Raw genomic sequence first — 18,340 nt, 5'->3', positions numbered from 1 at the left:
GATAGATAGATAGATAGATAGATAGATAGATAGATAGATAGATAGATAGATAGATAGATAGATAGATAGATAGATAGATAGATAGGTAGATAGATAGATAGATAAATATATAGAAGTAAACAACTATTTTACTGGCTATTTAGATTATTGTTTACATTGTTTATACATATTACTTTTTACCTGTTCCAGTGTTCATGACAAATAATAATTTCATTCTTTACCTGAGGTAAACAATGTAATTTTAATTATTTTTACACTTTCCTTATATATTTTTTGTATTTAACATTATCTATGTGCAAGAAAAAGTATTTCTCCATATTAGTATTTAATAACTTTTTTACATAAGGTAATTTGTGTAAATTACTTTAAATTTTTAATATTTCTTTGTATTTAGCAATTTTTTCATAGAAATTATGTAAAACAACAGTTTAAATAACTGTTTACATATTTTACATAATATAAACAATGTATTTTTTTAATTTCTTTTCAAAACTTTTAAGTAAAAAACTTTTTTATTCAAATTTTTACATTATTTACACAAAATTTACTTCAGGTAAAACTTAAATCCTTATATCCATTTTGAGAAGTTTTACAAAAATTTATAAATTATTTGTCTTATTTTCAAGACTTTTAGTGTTGCTAAAGCGATTTTCCTTCTCCCTTAAAGACTTTACTCGCCAGCTTGTGGCAAGTGTCCTTCAACATATTAATTTCTTTTTTAATTAGATTTTAACCTTTCACTTTAGTAGGTTTTATTGCTGTGGCTTTTATTACATTGTATTTTTGCTGATTAGGTTGTCGTAAACACAACAACAACTACAATCTGTGTATTGCCTAAATCGGTGGGATAATTGAAAGCAATTGACACTTGAAACAAAAAAAAAACACAAAACAAATGATGTTCAAAAAGAAATCTAAAGAAAAAAGGAATTAAGAAATACTAAAGAATAATAAAAACAAGTCTTGTATGTTAAAACACAACAAACATAAAAATACAACAACAAGCCCGTTTTTGCATCTTAATTATAAACAAAAAAATCTAAACATAAAATACAAACACTAATTTTTAAAAGAGAAATGAGAAGCACCTAAAAAGCTTTTTCTCAAACCAAAAAGCTTAATTTTACTCCCCATAACTGCTAGAAGCAAAATAATTGAGTTTGTTTTTTTTTCTTGAATTCTAAGAGAGATGAGAAGAAACATCTTGTTGTTTGTTGGATTTCGAAAAAAGAATCTTTGAAATACAACTTGTTTTTTATTTTAGTTGAATTTTAAACATTGCTTAAAGCGGTTGTGGCAAGTGTAAAATAATTTTAAAATAAAATAAAAAAATAAATTAAATTGTTTACTATTTGTTGTTGTAAAAATAAATTAACGCAGTTTAAGGTAAAAATTGCTTTTTTTATAAGCTTTAACAATCCGGTTTTTTCTGTAAAGAATTTCCAGCTCAGCATTTAAAAAAAAAGTGACTCAATTTAATAAAAATAAAAAAAATAATTAATAAAACGTGTTAAAATTTCTAATAGAATTATAAAATGAAAATAATATATAAAAAATAATAAAATTAACATATAATTATAATAAATATGAAATTTTGAAAAAAAAATTCAAAATTAATTTATTAAGAATTTTTTTCTTAAATGATGGTGTTTTTTAAAAAAAAAAGCAGCAATAATCATAAATAGCTGAGTGTTCATATACATATACATACATATGTATAATAGCTACTAATGTGTGTGTGTGTTTTTTTTTTTTTTTCAGAAAATATTCTTTAGCAATATGTTTATTTTAAATTTCTGTGTTTTTTTCAAAAATATTGTTTAAAATAAAGTACAATCTTTTTATTGTTTGTACAGTGAGTGTCAATATAGTGGAAAGTTTTTTTTAAATTTTAAACATTTTTCTTAATTAATGATTGATAGCTAGATGTTATGTTTACCGAACTATTTAAAATTAGTTGTTTTTTTTCTAATTTTATTAAAAACATCAAGACATTGCATACCACATGTGGACCCCGAAAGATATCAGCACTATAAGCCGATCCATAATCTTCAGTATATTCTAATCAGACTCCAGATGGTATAATTACTATAACCCGATCTAAGTCTTTAGTATAATCTGATTATCTATAATGACTGAAGTCACTACTATAGTCTAATAGTCTCATTTAAGATCTTGAGTCTGATGACTATTTATAGACTATAAATTAAAGTCTTACCTATAAAAAGGATTAGAATCTTTAGGTCTATAATGTAAAATTTAGTATGTTTAAAAGAATGGGGTAATAATCTCGACAAGAAGCTGATCTATAGTCTATGGTCGAGATTATAGACTAAACTATAGTCAAGACTATAATCTAGTCTGAAGTCTCGTTTATAGTCCCGACAGCAGTCTGGTCAAGACTCGAATATATTATAGTTTACAGTCTCTGCTTTAATTTGGTCTATAGCCGCGACTAGTGTCTAGTCAATAGTACCGGGTATATTCTAGTCTAATATTGTCTAAAGTCTCAACTATAATCTAGTATATAATCTTGATAATAGTCATGACAATTATCTAGTCTATAATCTCTACAAAAGTCTAGTCTCCATTATAACTTGGTCCATAGTTTCGATTAGTGTCTGGTCAATAGTACCGACTATATTCTAGTCTTGTATAGTCGAGCTTACTCTCAACTATAGTCTTAGCAATTGTGAAGTCTATAATCGTGACTAAATTCCATATATAAGGCTATAGTCGAGACTATTTACAACTATATAGTCGATACTATTGCCTTTAGTACCGACTATTGTTTAGTCTATAGTCTCGACTGTAAAAAGTTTAACTAAAAGCTGTAGTCTGGACTAGAATAGTGTCTTTAAACTCGACAATAATCACGTCTATAATCTTGATTACGGTTCGCAGTCTTTTTTTTAATAATTCAGTCTGTAGTCTTAACTAAAATCTGGTCTATAGAATACGCTATAGTCTACAGTCTATATTATAATATATATTTCATGGTCTATAGACTGTCCTATAGTCTCAACTATAGTCCAAACTTTAGTCTGGCATATAAACTCGATTAGTGTCTATAATGTGGTCTAGATTTTATTCTAGTTTATAGTCTCGAAAAGAATATTGACTTATAATACCTTCTAGAATCTAGTCTACAGTCTCCGCTATAAATATTTCATCTATACTATATTCTAATCTATAATCACAACTCAAATCTATAGCCTGGTCCATAGTCTCTATAATAGTATGTTATATTGTCTCAACTATATTTGATTTATAGTCTAATCTATAAACCGGTCATTGCTCTGAGTTTTAGTCAACTCTATAGTCCGGACTAAAATCTAATCTGTATACTTAATTATAATCTGGTCTATAGTTATAATATATATAGTCTACTAGTCTGTAATATCAACTAAAATCTAGTTTATTGTCTGATCAATATAATGGTATATAGTTTGATCTATAGTCTGTTCTTTAACTAGTCTGATTTATAGTCTGATATTTAGTCTGGGAGGGAGTCTGTTCTATAGTCTCGTTTTTAGCCAGTTCTATAATATCTTCCATTGTTTAAAGTTTAATCTATAGTCTGATCTATATATGGTATACAGTTTGATCTATAGTATTGTCTAATGTCTGTTTTTAACTAGTCTGATCTATAGTCTGGGCTGGAGTCTGTTCTATAGTTTATAGATTGGTCTATAGAATGTTTTATAGACTGATCTAAGGTCTGGTCTACAGTCTGGTCTATAGTCTGTTATATCTATATTCCATGGTATACAATTTGATCTATAGTATGGTCTAATGTTTGTTCTTTAACTAGCCTGATTTATATTCCGATATATAGTCTGGGCTGGAGTTTGTTCTATAGTTTATAGATTGGTCTGTAGTCTGTTCTATAAACTGATCTAAGGTCTGGTCTATAGTCTGTTATATCTATATTCCATTGTTTATAATATTTTCTGTAGTCTGATTTACAATCGGATCTACATTGTGGTATATAGTCTGTTCTATTATATCATCCATGAATTATAAATTCTGTAATCTCTTTAATAGTTTGTTCCATAGTCTGATCTAATGTCTGGCCTATACTCTGGTAGATAGTCTATAATACTGTCTGGTCTATATTCTGATCTATAATCTTCACTATACCCTACAATATCGTCTATATCTATCTATTGTGGGATGTACAATCTTAACTATAGAGTAATCTGATATCTACCTAATACTTTAGTTTATAGCCTTGACTATATTATAGCCTATGGTCTAATCTGTAGACTCGACTATACGTATTTATATTACGCATTATATTGATGTAATTTCTACAATAATTTTAGATTATGTGATTTTTTTTTTATAATTTCTTAGTATTAAATAAACCACATTGCTATAATTAAAGAATGTTTTAAGGTCACAAATAAGTAGATTTTTTTAAAATAAAACCACAAATATTGTAGATTTTATTAAAACTACAAAGGAAGTTTAATTACCTAATCCAAAATAAAATTTAGTCGTTTTTTTCTTGAATCATAAAATATATTTTTAATAAAGAGTTATTTTAAACACTTTAATATTAATTTAAAATATTATTTTATATATTATTAATTTTGTATTTTTCTTTTAATTTTCACCCCCTCCTTTTAGACAACGAGCATTATTAATTGAGCATTTTTTTGTTACACTTTAACAAATCTACATCTCGTTTTCCTTCCTGCATGTTTTTGTCATTTTAAATTTACAAAATGAGGTGAGATTTTTTTCAGTTTAATTATAATTTATTAAATACTATTTTAAATTTATAATTTAGTGCATTATGTCCTTCATTCTGTATTAATGAATACATAAAAAGCAAAGATAATTTTAATCATCATTAACATGTACATTTTTTCGTAACACTTTCAGGTTTAAGTTCATTAAAACATTTTCTACAAAAACATTAACCACAAAACAGTGGCAACTATATAGAAAGGAAAATTGTCAATACAATGTGATTGTTTTGTCCATTAGTAAAAGTAGCCATTGTTTTTGTGTCATAATTAGCTTTTCTTATAGTCTTTAATGTTTAATTAAGCTAAATATAACAAACATCACCTAGAACCCCCCCCCCCCCACCACCTCTGCCCTCTCGTATTGCGTGTAAATATTGTTTTTTTTTTTCTTTTTTGAAATTTTTTTTTACTCAATATTGTTTTTCTTAAAACTACCACCTATGGGATTTCATGTCACTTGCAACAGGTGGTTTTTATTCTCTTAAATTCTAAAAAAGCTTTTAACAAAACAAAAACAAACACTCTGGTTGAAGGTAAGAACATGAATCTATGCCAAAAAAAATGCCGGTAGCAATATTTATGAAAATGTATCTAAATCAAAGAAAATATTACTTTTACATACAAATCCATAAAAATACTTACATAATAGCAAAAACCAAAACTCAAAATAACAGGACAAATATAATTTTTCCAAAAAATTACTTTAAATCATTTTGCACATTAATAATAGTGTTAGTTAATTGACTCATATTCATGGTAAATTTCAAGACCCCTATATAGATACATTTTACTTTATGACACCAATATCATTATCATCTTTATATATAACATATTTACCTTTATTATTAACATTATCAAAACATTCATTATTGTTTATCTAATGACTTTTTTGTATAAATAACAGTGAAAAAATAATAAACTTTCTAATTAAACTTTACCACCCACATGAAATATTTCACTTTACCATAACTTTATATTTCTCAGTTGCAAGAGATCTCTTTCCATTCAATTGACATAATGACACATTTATACAGAGTGGTATATAAAAGTTTGTCATTTCGTTTGTCTTGACTATTATATAGTCCAATCTAAAGTCTAATATATAGTATAGTCTAAAGTGAAGTCTACTATAGTCCATAGTCAGGTCTATAGTCAAGTCTATAGTCTAGTCTATAGTCTAGTCTATAGTCTAGTCTATAGACTATACTAGACTATAGACTAGACTAGTCTAGAGACTAGACTATAGACTAGACTATAGACTAGACTATAGACTAGACTATAGACTAGACTATAGACTAGACTATAGACTAGACTATAGACTAGACTATAGACTAGACTATAGACTAGACTATAGACTAGACTATAGACTAGACTATAGACTAGACTATAGACTAGACTAGACTATAGACTAGACTATAGACTAGACTATAGACTAGACTATAGACTAGACTATAGACTAGACTATAGACTAGACTATAGACTAGACTATAGACTAGACTATAGACTAGACTATAGACTAGACTATAGACTAGACTATAGACTAGACTATAGACTAGACTATAGACTAGACTATAGACTAGACTATAGACTAGACTATAGACTAGACTATAGACTAGACTATAGACTAGACTATAGAACTAGACTATAGACTAGACTATAGACTAGACTATAGACTAGACTATAGACTAGACTATAGACTAGACTATAGACTAGACTATAGACTAGACTATAGACTAGACTATAGACTAGACTATAGACTAGACTATAGACTAGACTATAGACTGGAATATAGACTAGACTATAGACTAGACTCTAGTCTATAGTCTAGTCTATATTCCAGTCTATAGTCTAGTCTATAGTCTAGTCTATAGTCTAGTCTATATTCCAGTCTATAGTCTAGTCTATAGTCTATAGTCTAGTCTATAGTCTAGTCTATAGTCTAGTCTATAGTCTAGTCTATAGTTTAGTCTATAGTCTAGTCTATAGTCTAGTCTATAGTCTAGTCTATAGTCTAGTCTATAGTCTAGTCTGTAGTCTAGTCTATAGTCTAGTCTATAGTCTAGTCTGTAGTCTAGTCTATAGTCTAGTCTATAGTCTAGTCTAGGTATATGGGAATGGTTGCAGCTGATTATTTTTGATAAATTAATATTTTATCATTAACTTTATGGATCTTGTGATGAGAGCCCTTAACTTTATTTGTAGTTATTGGCATTAATAAATGAAAATGTTATTTTCTTTTAGCCATATAGTAGTTACGTTACAGAGTTTTTCCAAAAAAAAATATTTTATGAAAAACGTCTTAATTTACATTTACATTTATTTGAGATAAAGTAAAGGACTTTATTCACAATATTTTAAAAGTCCTTGTGGACTTCATTCTGCGTATTAATATTATCAAGGGATTCACTCTTAGTCACTGCAGTGAAGTCTTGTTATTTTTTGAAACCACCACATTTCTTATTTGCCTTAATATTTGTACCAGTAGTTTAACCTTGAGCCATTAAACAAAAAGTAGAAATCTGTGTCAATAAACTTTATAGAAAAAAGTACTTTTATTATTTTCCAAACAACATCTTGCTGCGTATATAGAAGTGCCCATCTATGAATGACATCATTTTAAATTTTACTATCAAGTTCGCGATTTTTTTATTTATAGGTTTTCTATGGACATTATGAATAATAATTTGTAAAGAAAAAAATGCATTAATAAAACAGCTGTGGTTATAGAAAAACAAAATAATAAAGAAATCGTTAGTGGAGAACGAATGAATGTTATATCCTTCAGATGTTAGTTAAAAACAGAGAACGCTTTAAGAATACCATTAATCGTAAATTTTACACAATTTTGAGGAAAAAGTTTTCGTAAATTTTTTTGTTATAGAAATTTGCAAAAATTCAGTAGACTTTCAAAGTTAAAACTTATTTCTTATATCACTTTTGGCTAAATAGCAAAATCATTTCTTTGATTTATCGTAAATATTTTTCTATTCAGATTTCATTTGTTTAAAAAGTTATTATTTTACCTAAAATTAGCAATTTTTTCTCTAATTTTGATTTTTCTTATATCGTAAAAATTTTCTGTTTCCAAATTTATCGTAAATTTTTCTCATATTAATGCTCATATATCTATAAAAAGTTTTTATATTTTTGTTATAAGAATATTTTTTTCTAATTTCGATATTTCTTATATCGTAAAAATTTTCTGTTTCAAAATTTATCGTAAATATTTTACTGACCATTATTAACATATTTATAAATGCTTTTATAGTTTTGCTTTTATAACATTTTTTTCTAATTTCGATTTTTCTTATATCGTAAAAATTTCACTGTTTTCATATTTTTAAACAATATTTTAAGCTAAACTTAAAAAAAAATTTATTTATCGTAAATATTTTTCTATTTAGATTTAATTTCTTTAAAAAGTTATTAATGTATCTAGAATAAGTAATTTTTTCTCTAATTTTGATTTTTCTTATATCGTAAAAATTTTCTGTTCCAAATTTATCGTAAATTTTTCCTATATTAATGCTCATATATTTATAAAATTATTTATATTTTCGTTATTAGAATATTTTTTTGTAATGTTGATTTTTCTTATATCGTAAAAATTTTCTTTTTCAAAATTTATCGTAAATATTTTACACACCACCACTAACATATTTATAAAACCTTTTATAGTTTTGCTTTAATAACCTTTTTCTCCAATTTTGATTTTTCTTATATCGTAACAATTCTTCTTATTTCATAATAAAAATTAAAATTTTAACATAAAATTTAAAATTGTATACTTATCGTAAATATTTTATCCTAAAGATATTAAATATTTATTAACTTTTTAATGATATTAAAACTAGCTATTTTTACTTTAATTTTGATTTTTCTTATATCGTAAAAATTTTATGTTTCTTACCTTATCGTAAATAATTGTTTTATTACCACTTACATATTTATAAAAGTTTTTATTTAATTGCTTTGAGAACATTTTTTTCTAATTTTGATTTTTCATAAATCGTAAAAATTTTACGTTCCAAAATTTATCGTAAATATTTTTCATATTTCTATCTATATTATTATAAAAGTTTTTATATTATTTCTATTAGAATAATTTTCTTTAATTTTGATTTTTCTTAAATCGTAAAAAAATTTACGTTTAAAAATTTATCGTAAATATTTTTCATATTATTACATACATATTTATTAAATTTTTTATATTTTTGCTATAAGAACATTTTTCTCTAATTTCGATTTTTCTTTTAAGGTAAAAATTTCTTCACTAACAAAAAATTTCCCAAATTGTTCTATATAACAAAAAACTTAAAATATTCCACTTTTATTGTATAGAATCTGAAATATAAACAATACATTGAGTTTAAAACAAGCATAACATTAAATCGATTATCATCTGTATATATTTTGCAACTTGTTTATATATATGTATATAAACACACATATATATTCCATTTCAATATACCAGACCCAAATACTAAGATCTCCCTTCTCTACTCATTAGCATTAAATATTTATATTTGTTTGAAATTTCTTAAGAAAACAACAATAAAAACAATAATACTAGAAAAATAACAGTCAATTTGCTAATAAAAAATGAATCATATTTGTGGTGGCTTTGGAGAGCACAATAATAATAATAAATTTTTTAGCGTGGCTTTGAAAACAAACAATTAAAACGAATCATATAGAAAAAAAAGCACTAATTTTATTTATAAACAATTATTAAACTAATTACTTATATACCAAACATTCTTATCAACAAAAAAATTCTTTTGTATTTAATTACAGTGACTTTGAAGAATCTCCCCAACCGGCGGAAAACGAACCGCTTTTAACTGCACAAACCCCTTTGGCCGAACTAAGTGAAGTGCCACCAGATCCCGAAGATTTTTACGCTGAAGAAGAGAAAAACGTAACAGCTGTGGCAAACAAATCGAATGATATGGCAGCTGTAAGCAAAGAATTGGACGCTGATGCGCCAGCAAAACCTTCAACTGCTGAAGACAGTATATTTGCTGTACTTTATACGGTCGCTAAGAAGGTCGCCATAGTTGGTTCAATTTATGCTGTCGGTTATATGGGTTGGTCGGTGGCATGGCTTATTGCTCCCGTTATATTGTCAGTAGCTCGTGATCGTTTCCGTAAGACCACAGAACATAAGCGCAATATTGCTAAGGCTTCGGCTATGGCCTCGGAAAAGGAGGTGATATTGGCAAGAATTGATGAATTGCCAGCATGGGTAAGTTAACGTTTATAATATTGCAAATTCTTAATTAAATTAATATATCTCTTTATAGGTTTACTTTCCCGATGTTGAACGATGTGAATGGGTTAACAAGGTAAATATTCAGTAATTATTCAGTTGTATTTCAGTTTAAGTTCAGTTCTGTTCTAGTTTAGTTCTAGTTCAGTTCTAGTTCAGTTCTAGTTCAGTTCTAGTTCAGTTCTAGTTCAGTTCTAGTTCAGTTCTAGTTCAGTTCTAGTTCAGTTCTAGTTCAGTTCTAGTTCAGTTCTAGTTCAGTTCTAGTTCAGTTCTAGTTCAGTTCTAGTTCAGTTCTAGTTCAGTTCTAGTTCAGTTCTAGTTCTGTTCTAGTTCAGTTCTAGTTCAGTTCTAGTTTAGTTCTAGTTCAATTCTAAATCAGGTCTAGTTTTTAAATAATTTGAATTTTTAATTTAAATCTTTCAGATCCTCAAACAACTGTGGCCCAATGCCAACCATTTCGCTCGCACTCTAGTCAAGGAAACAATTGAACCGGCTGTTGCCGAATCTTTGTCACAATATAAAATGAACGGCTTCCGTTTTGATCGCATCATTTTGGGTACCATACCACCACGCATCGGCGGTGTTAAGGTCTACGACAAAAATGTCGGACGTAATGAAATTATCATGGATTTAGATCTCTTTTATGCCAGTGACTGTGATATTAATTTCTATTTGGGTAGTATGAAGGGTGGCATTAAAGATTTCCAAATACACGGTTGGGTAAGAGTTGTAATGAAACCTTTGATACGCAGTATGCCTTTGGTCGGCGGTTTGCAGATATTCTTTTTGAATAATCCCAATATTGATTTCAATTTGGTGGGTGTTATTGATTTTATGGATATGCCAGGTTTGAGTGATTTACTGCGTAGAATTATTGTAGAGCAAATAGGAAATATAATGGTATTGCCCAATAAGCTGCCCATAACACTGAGTGATGAGGTGCCAGCGGTGGCTTTAAAAATGCCAGAACCAGAGGTGAGTATAGGAATATATGTAAGGAATAATTGTTTGATATTTTTTTTGTTTTTTGAACAGGGCATTTTGCGTATACATGTGGTGGAGGCCAAGGATTTAATGAAAAAGGATATAGGCATGTTGGGCAAGGGTAAATCTGATCCTTATGCCATTATCAATGTGGGTTCCCAAGAATTCAAAACCCAAATTATTGACAACAATGTTAATCCCAAATGGGATTATTGGTGTGAGGTATGTAGTGTTGTTGTATTTGGAAAAATAGAAATATTTCAATTTATGTTGGTTTCCAAATTGGATTTTGAAATATTTTTTATATAATTTTCTAAATTCTGTTTGTTCTTTTCTGTTACAAAAGCTAAGCACAGTTCTTTTTGGAAATTGTTTAAATTCTGAAATATCTTTGCATGATTTTGATTTTTTTAATGAAAAGTTTTTTCTTATGTATATGTTTTTTTCGTTTCAAATTTCATTTTTTTAATTTTTCAACATTTTTTCACTATTTTTAAAACTCAAAACAAAAAATTCAAACAAAATCTATACTCTCCCTTAAACATATTTAATGTGATTACCACTTGATCATTGAAATGAAACAAAATTTTGAAATCTAAAGGCAAAAATATTTGTTGAAATGGGTCAAACTGTTGAATTTAGTCTATTCGATGCTGATGATTCAAAAAAAGATGAACCTTTGGGCAGGTAAGTTTATAAACAGTCAAAAACAAACACACACACACATTCAACATTAAAAAGTTTTAAAATATTATTAGGGAATTTAGTCAAGAAATGTCTCAGTATTTAGTTTAATAGCAAAACTAAAATTCTTCTTTCTTTAATATAATTTTTGGGAGTTTGGAAAAATTTTGTAACTAACAACAACAATTGCCTGCTGCCTACTAATTTGATTTGATTACTTGAATGTTAGAATGAAGCTATGTGGTAACTAAATTAAATTTTGAAAATTTCTCTAGGCCATTGTTAACTCACCCATAGGTCAAGAGGTGGTATTTCATTTATGGGATTCAGATTTATCGGATTATGGTATACAAAATGATGATCCATTGGGCAGGTGGTGTATGACATGAATTGAAAAACTAATACCAAAAAACCAAGCATGACTAATATTGTTTCTAACTCAAACTGAATCTTAATCTCAATCTAAAAATCAACTATTTAAAACCCTTTTAAATTGCATGTCTTAGTTTATAGAAAACTTTAATTAACACAAACTGTCTTCTAGACCTCACTGTCATCCAGGCATGGAAAAGTTAAACTTTAAAATAGTACTAACTTTTAACAGAAACATCGCTTTAGACTAGACTATAGACTGGACTTTAGACTAGTCTATAGACTAGACTATAGAATATACTATATACTATATACTATAGAATAGACTATAGAATAGACTATAGAGGAGACTATAGACTAGACTATAGACTATACTATAGACTAGAGTATAGACTAGACTATAGACTAAACAATAGACTAGACTATAGACTAGAGTATAATCTGGACTATAGACTAGACTATAGACTGGACTAAAGACTGGACTATATACTAGTCTATAGACTAGACTATAGAATATACTATAGAATAGACTATAGACTAGACTATAGACTAGACTATAGACTAAACTATAGACTAGACTATATACTAGACTATAGACTAGACTATAGACCAGACTATAGACTAGACTAGACTATAGACTAGACTATAGACTAGACTATAGACTAGACTATATACTAGACTATAGACTAGACTATAGACTAGACTATAGACTAGACTATAGACCAGACTATAGACTAGACTATAGACTAGACTATAGACTAGACTATAGACTAGACTATAGACTAGACTATAGACTAGACTATAGACTAGACTATAGACTAGACTATAGACTAGACTATAGACTAGACTATAGACTAGACTATAGACTAGACTATAGACTAGACTATAGACTAGACTATAGACTAGACTATAGACTAGACTATAGACTAGACTATAGACTAGACTATAGACTAGACTATAGACTAGACTATAGACTAGACTATAGACTAGACTATAGACTAGACTATAGACTAGACTATAGACTAGACTATAGACTAGACTATAGACTAGACTATAGACTAGATTATAGACTAGACTATAGACTAGACTATAGACTAGACTATAGACTAGACTATAGACTAGACTATAGACTAGACTATAGACTAGACTATAGACTAGACTATAGACTAGACTATAGACTAGACTATAGACTAGACTATAGACTAGACTATAGACTAGACTATAGACTAGACTATAGACTAGACTATAGACTAGACTATAGACTAGACTATAGACTAGACTATAGACTAGACTATAGACTAGACTATAGACTAGACTATAGACTAGACTATAGACTAGACTATAGACTAGACTATAGACTAGACTATAGACTAGACTATAGACTAGACTATAGACTAGACTATAGACTAGACTATAGACTAGACTATAGACTAGACTATAGACTAGACTATAGACTAGACTATAGACTAGACTATAGACTAGACTATAGACTAGACTATAGACTAGACTATAGACTAGACTATAGACTAGACTATAGACTAGACTATAGACTAGACTATAGACTAGACTATAGACTAGACTATAGACTAGACTATAGACTAGACTATAGACTAGACTATAGACTAGACTATAGACTAGACTATAGACTAGACTATAGACTAGACTATAGACTAGACTATAGACTAGACTATAGACTAGACTATAGACTAGACTATAGACTAGACTATAGACTAGACTATAGACTAGACTATAGACTAGACTATAGACTAGACTATAGACTAGACTATAGACTAGACTATAGACTAGACTATAGACTAGACTATAGACTAGACTATAGACTAGACTATAGACTAGACTATAGACTAGACTATGGACTAGACTATAGACTAGACTATAGACTAGACTATAGACTAGACTATAGCCTAGACTATAACCTAGATTATAGACTAGGCTAGACTAAAGACTACACATATGTGGACTACTTATCATAGAATAGAATTTTCCATGTCTGCTGTCACCTAAATATATTTCTAACTCTTTTCTTAACCTAACTAAGTAAGTAGTAGTTTATAGTTTTATATGCAAATCCTCCTTGTCTTTCTCACTCTCTCTGTTGCTATGGTGTCTATCTTTGACTTGTTGTCCTGCTCACTGCCTAGCATGTTTAATAAAATATATCTCTCTCTTTCTCTCTGTTTTGCAATTCCATTAAACAGCACTCTTTGTTAAATGTCATATATGTCTGTGAAATATTCCATAAATTGGTTTTCAAATTTTGCACTCTTAATATATCTGAAAATAAAATAAAAAAACACTTCTATATAATTGACAAATTGAAATTTATGTCAAAAATTATTTCTACGTTTAAATGTTATTGTCTTTTTCAATGCGCTCTATGTTCAATTATTTTAAATATTGAAATATAAAACTCACCTTGTAAAAAATAAAGGCTGTGGTGGAAGTTACTCAACTTACTGTCATCAGTTTTCGTTTATATGACTGGGATCGCACTGGTGATGATGAATCTTTAGGAAGGTGGGAGTTTTTATTGAAATTTGTTTTTTTAGAAAATTTTAAATAGTTTTACATTTTGTCTTTAAGATTTTAATTTCTAAGTTTATGTAGTTTTAATATGGAATGTTTTTTTATTTATGAATCTTTTTAGCATAGTTTTACTTAGTATTTAATTTATTCAAAAGAAATCACGTTTTGTCTTATTATTTTTTTGTCTATCGATTAATACTGTCTTTTGTTAAAGCATTGATCATAAATTTTTATAATTGAAAGAATATTCTTGTTTAAATCACCCAATCGAAGTTGAAAGACTACTAAATTAAGAAATTTAGGAGATTTTAAGATGTCCAGAAGATTTGTAATGATATATCTGGATCTTATGTATCATAAAGACTTAATATCGCGATAGTTCCCAGAATCTTCAATCCCTCTACTTAGATATAGGCCGACTATATAGGACACTTTGTTTAGGACTCCAAAATGCAATATACAACAGAGTTTGCAGCACCCGGGAACAGAGTGACTCAATGGTCATGAACATTACGATTCTTTTAAAAAAATCTATGACATTTTTTGGCATACCACAACATCCATGACCACGTCTAAAGATCTGGATCCTTACTACAACTTTCAAACTACAAAAACCTGAATCATATAAGCCGATTACCAAAACTATTATACTAATAATCGTTTTTTAATTGCACCGTCTAAGATCTGTAGTAAAAATAAGTCATTATAGTTGTATTATACCTATAGGATCGGAGTTTTATTGTTACAAAATCAATTTACACTCTTTCGGGTACAATATCTACATACTCAAACGATGGGGAACGAATGCATATAAGCTTCGGAAACATTCTACTTAAACTCCAAACGCTTCAACGTTAACATTCATTGACATAACCATTCTGATCTAATTAAAGTCACATGACTCCATTATATTAGCCTAGAGGACTATATGGAACTCAAAATATTATTAAGAAAAAATTTTTAAATTTACGAAGAACTTTAGTATCAATCGATTTTGAAATTTATGTTTCATTAATGGATGTTATATTTATGCCTAAAGATCTGAATCGGTTTATTCGATCTCATTTGAAACTTTAGACCGCAGTAGCCAACCAATTTCATCTGTAATTGATGGATCTTATACATTTGTCTAAAGATCTGAATCGGTTTATTCGGTTACTAATTTCATCGGTAATTGATGTATCTTATATATTTGCCTAAAGATCTGAATCGGTTTAATCGGTCTCATTTAGTACTTTGGATCATAGTAGCCAACCAATTTCATCGGTAATTGATCTGTTACGATAAGAATCTTACATATTTGTCTAAAGATCTAAATCGGTTTCTTCGGTCTCATTTTGTACTTTGAATCATGGTAGCCAACCAATTTCATTTGCCTAAAGGTCTGAATCGGTTTATTCGGTCCCATATGAAAGCTTTTTATTCAAACTCCACACGTTTTATTAAACTCTTCTAAGTTTCTACTTTGTTATTCAGGTGAATATTTTAATCGATTAGATTAGGTTAGGTTGATAAGAGGATGTAGACTACATCAAATCCGAAGAAATACACGAAGGCCACTATCGGGCCTGTTGTGCGCTGCTTATCATGAAAAAAGGAACTGAGACCCCTCAGGGTCACTCCATAGGATCTTCATGGTTCTATCCACTGTTTCATTATTCCAAAAGGCCTTATGGGATTCTCTCAGTTTTTGTTGTGACGAATGGTTTTGCGTTTGTCAGGTTAACTTCCTCGAGCTCCCTTCTCTTTAAAGCTATTACATTCGCTCTTTCGTTACCGACTACTCCCGAGTGGCACCCATATGATGTCAACTTTACCTCTGAGAAAGTATTCAGTTAAAGCTCTCTTACAATGCAATACGGTATTAGATTTCTCCCTGATATCTCCCTAATTGCCTTTTGGCTGTCGGTAATTATATTAACCGCTGTGGACACCATATTTATTTTTATACAATTTACGCTTTCCATTATTTCTCGTACTTCTTCCTGGAAGCGGTGGTATATTTCTGCTTCAGGATTTTCAATATAGAATCCCTACTGGTATTCGCCGCCTCATATCTTTAATATGTTTCAATGGGTGGAATATCTAGCAACGTTTCCAATGCCTTGATTGAAGTAGTACACATGGCACCATGTAGTAGTTAATTCGATTAAGAATATATAAGTTTGGATTTGGATTTAAAATTCATTAGTTTGGACTCATCGATATATTCTAAAGACCCAGGATCCACATTTTCTAAAAATATTCTTTAAGTTGAAATCTATCAAAATATTACAAAAAATCACCTTTTCTCTGGTTGTAACTTTAAAATTCCAAATCAAAAAAAATGTTTTTTTCTTTCAGAAAAAGTTTTGATATAAAAAATATTCTTACTCTCACTTCTAATCATCCCCTTCGTCAAGTAAATCATAAGGAACATACACAGTTATCTATCGCTTACATTTATTTTCTACCTGAATAGCTATTCAACACTTTCTCACTGTCCTTTTCATAGACAACTTTTCACCAATACGTTTTTTGTTGCTTATAATTCCCATAATCTTTTTCCTTAAAACATTAGTTACAAATAGTAAATTAAACATTTTTCACTCGTTCTTGCTACGGCAGAACATATACTAAAATTGGAACGATACAGAGAAGATTAGCATGGTCCCTGCGCAAGGATGACACGCAAAATCGTGAAGCGTTCCACATTTTTTGGATAATTTTTTATATTCAACTATTATTAGCTAATATTGTTATCAATTAAACATTACATCAATTTTACTAACTCTTTTAATTAATTAATAACTAACAAATTAGAGACATTTTTAGAAAAGTTTTAAAGAATTTTGTTTTTAATTTTAGTTACAGTTATGTTAAACAAATTATGTTTTTAATATAAAATCAATTTGATAGAAAAAAAATTAATATATTTTTTATAAAAAAACACTTTTACAGAGCTTCAATCGAAATTATCAATGCCGTTAAAAGAGGTGTAGTGGATACGGTGAGTGTTGTATTTAATCTAATTTAACCTCAAAAATAAATCAATAACATTTTACAACTTTTAGTGGTTAACATTGGAAGATGCCAAACATGGTCTGCTGCATGTGCGCCTGCAATGGTATAAACTTACCGCAGATCCTTCCGACTTGCAAGCCGCCCTCTTAGAAACCCAACTACTTAGAGTTTCCTCTATGAGTACTGCCTTATTAACGGTCTTCATTGACTCTTGTAAGAATCTGAAACAGGCTCGTGTTCACTCTAAACCCGATCCCTATTTGGTGGCCAGTGTGGGTAAACAAAAACAACAGACCGCCATGATTATGCGTGATGATTCGCCCGTTTGGGAACAAGGTTTTACTTTCTTGGTTGGCAATCCTGATAATGATACTTTGCAAATTAGAATTTATGATCAAAAAACTGGTTCGGAAATTGGTCAGTATGGTTATGTTATAGCTTCGCTAATGAACAAGGAGAGAATGGAATTAGTATCACAACCTTTCCAATTACAAAAATCTGGACCAGAATCTAAGCTCATAATGTCTTTGTCCTTGAGAATATTGAAAAAGGCGGAGATAATAGAGGATCCAGATAATCCCGAACCCTCACTACCACAATTATCACGCACAACTTCTGTTATGAGTAAAACTCCCAGTATACAAGAGAAAACCTCACCTAAGGTAAAATTATACTTTTTACTCATTTCGTAAAACAAAGATTTCATTAAAAATATTCCTTC

At 28.9% G+C, this 18,340-nt stretch overlaps 1 protein-coding gene and 1 non-coding gene across 7 annotated transcripts in view; both read left to right on the top strand.

The window, feature by feature from the left end:
• Positions 1–18,340, top strand: part of LOC111684666 (extended synaptotagmin-2-B) — an 87,562-nt gene that overhangs the window by 67,359 nt on the left and 1,863 nt on the right. Inside the window, exons 1-9 of one of the 6 annotated variants that reach the window (XM_023446879.2) lie at positions 1,263–1,386; positions 4,636–4,738; positions 9,558–10,008; positions 10,067–10,108; positions 10,456–11,007; positions 11,068–11,238; positions 11,976–12,073; positions 17,557–17,605; positions 17,670–18,281. In XM_023446879.2, coding sequence (XP_023302647.2) covers positions 4,734–4,738; positions 9,558–10,008; positions 10,067–10,108; positions 10,456–11,007; positions 11,068–11,238; positions 11,976–12,073; positions 17,557–17,605; positions 17,670–18,281 — 1,980 coding nt within the window. In that variant the 5' untranslated portion in view covers positions 1,263–1,386; positions 4,636–4,733. Of the gene's footprint in view, positions 1–1,262; positions 1,387–4,635; positions 4,739–9,557; positions 10,009–10,066; positions 10,109–10,455; positions 11,008–11,067; positions 11,239–11,617; positions 11,704–11,975; positions 12,074–14,521; positions 14,608–17,556; positions 17,606–17,669; positions 18,282–18,340 lie in introns of those variants that run through there. The other 5 variants (XM_046950759.1, XM_023446882.2, XM_023446880.2 and 2 more) reach the window with 5 other exon arrangements.
• Positions 17,208–17,314, top strand: LOC111684674. Its single transcript, XR_002762736.2, has one exon. It is a non-coding gene; the product is annotated as a U6 spliceosomal RNA (small nuclear RNA).

Source organism: Lucilia cuprina, chromosome 4 (genome assembly GCF_022045245.1).
Source record: "Lucilia cuprina isolate Lc7/37 chromosome 4, ASM2204524v1, whole genome shotgun sequence".
NCBI classification, from domain to species: domain Eukaryota; kingdom Metazoa; phylum Arthropoda; class Insecta; order Diptera; family Calliphoridae; genus Lucilia; species Lucilia cuprina.
This window is presented reverse-complemented; position numbering and strand designations above follow the sequence as displayed.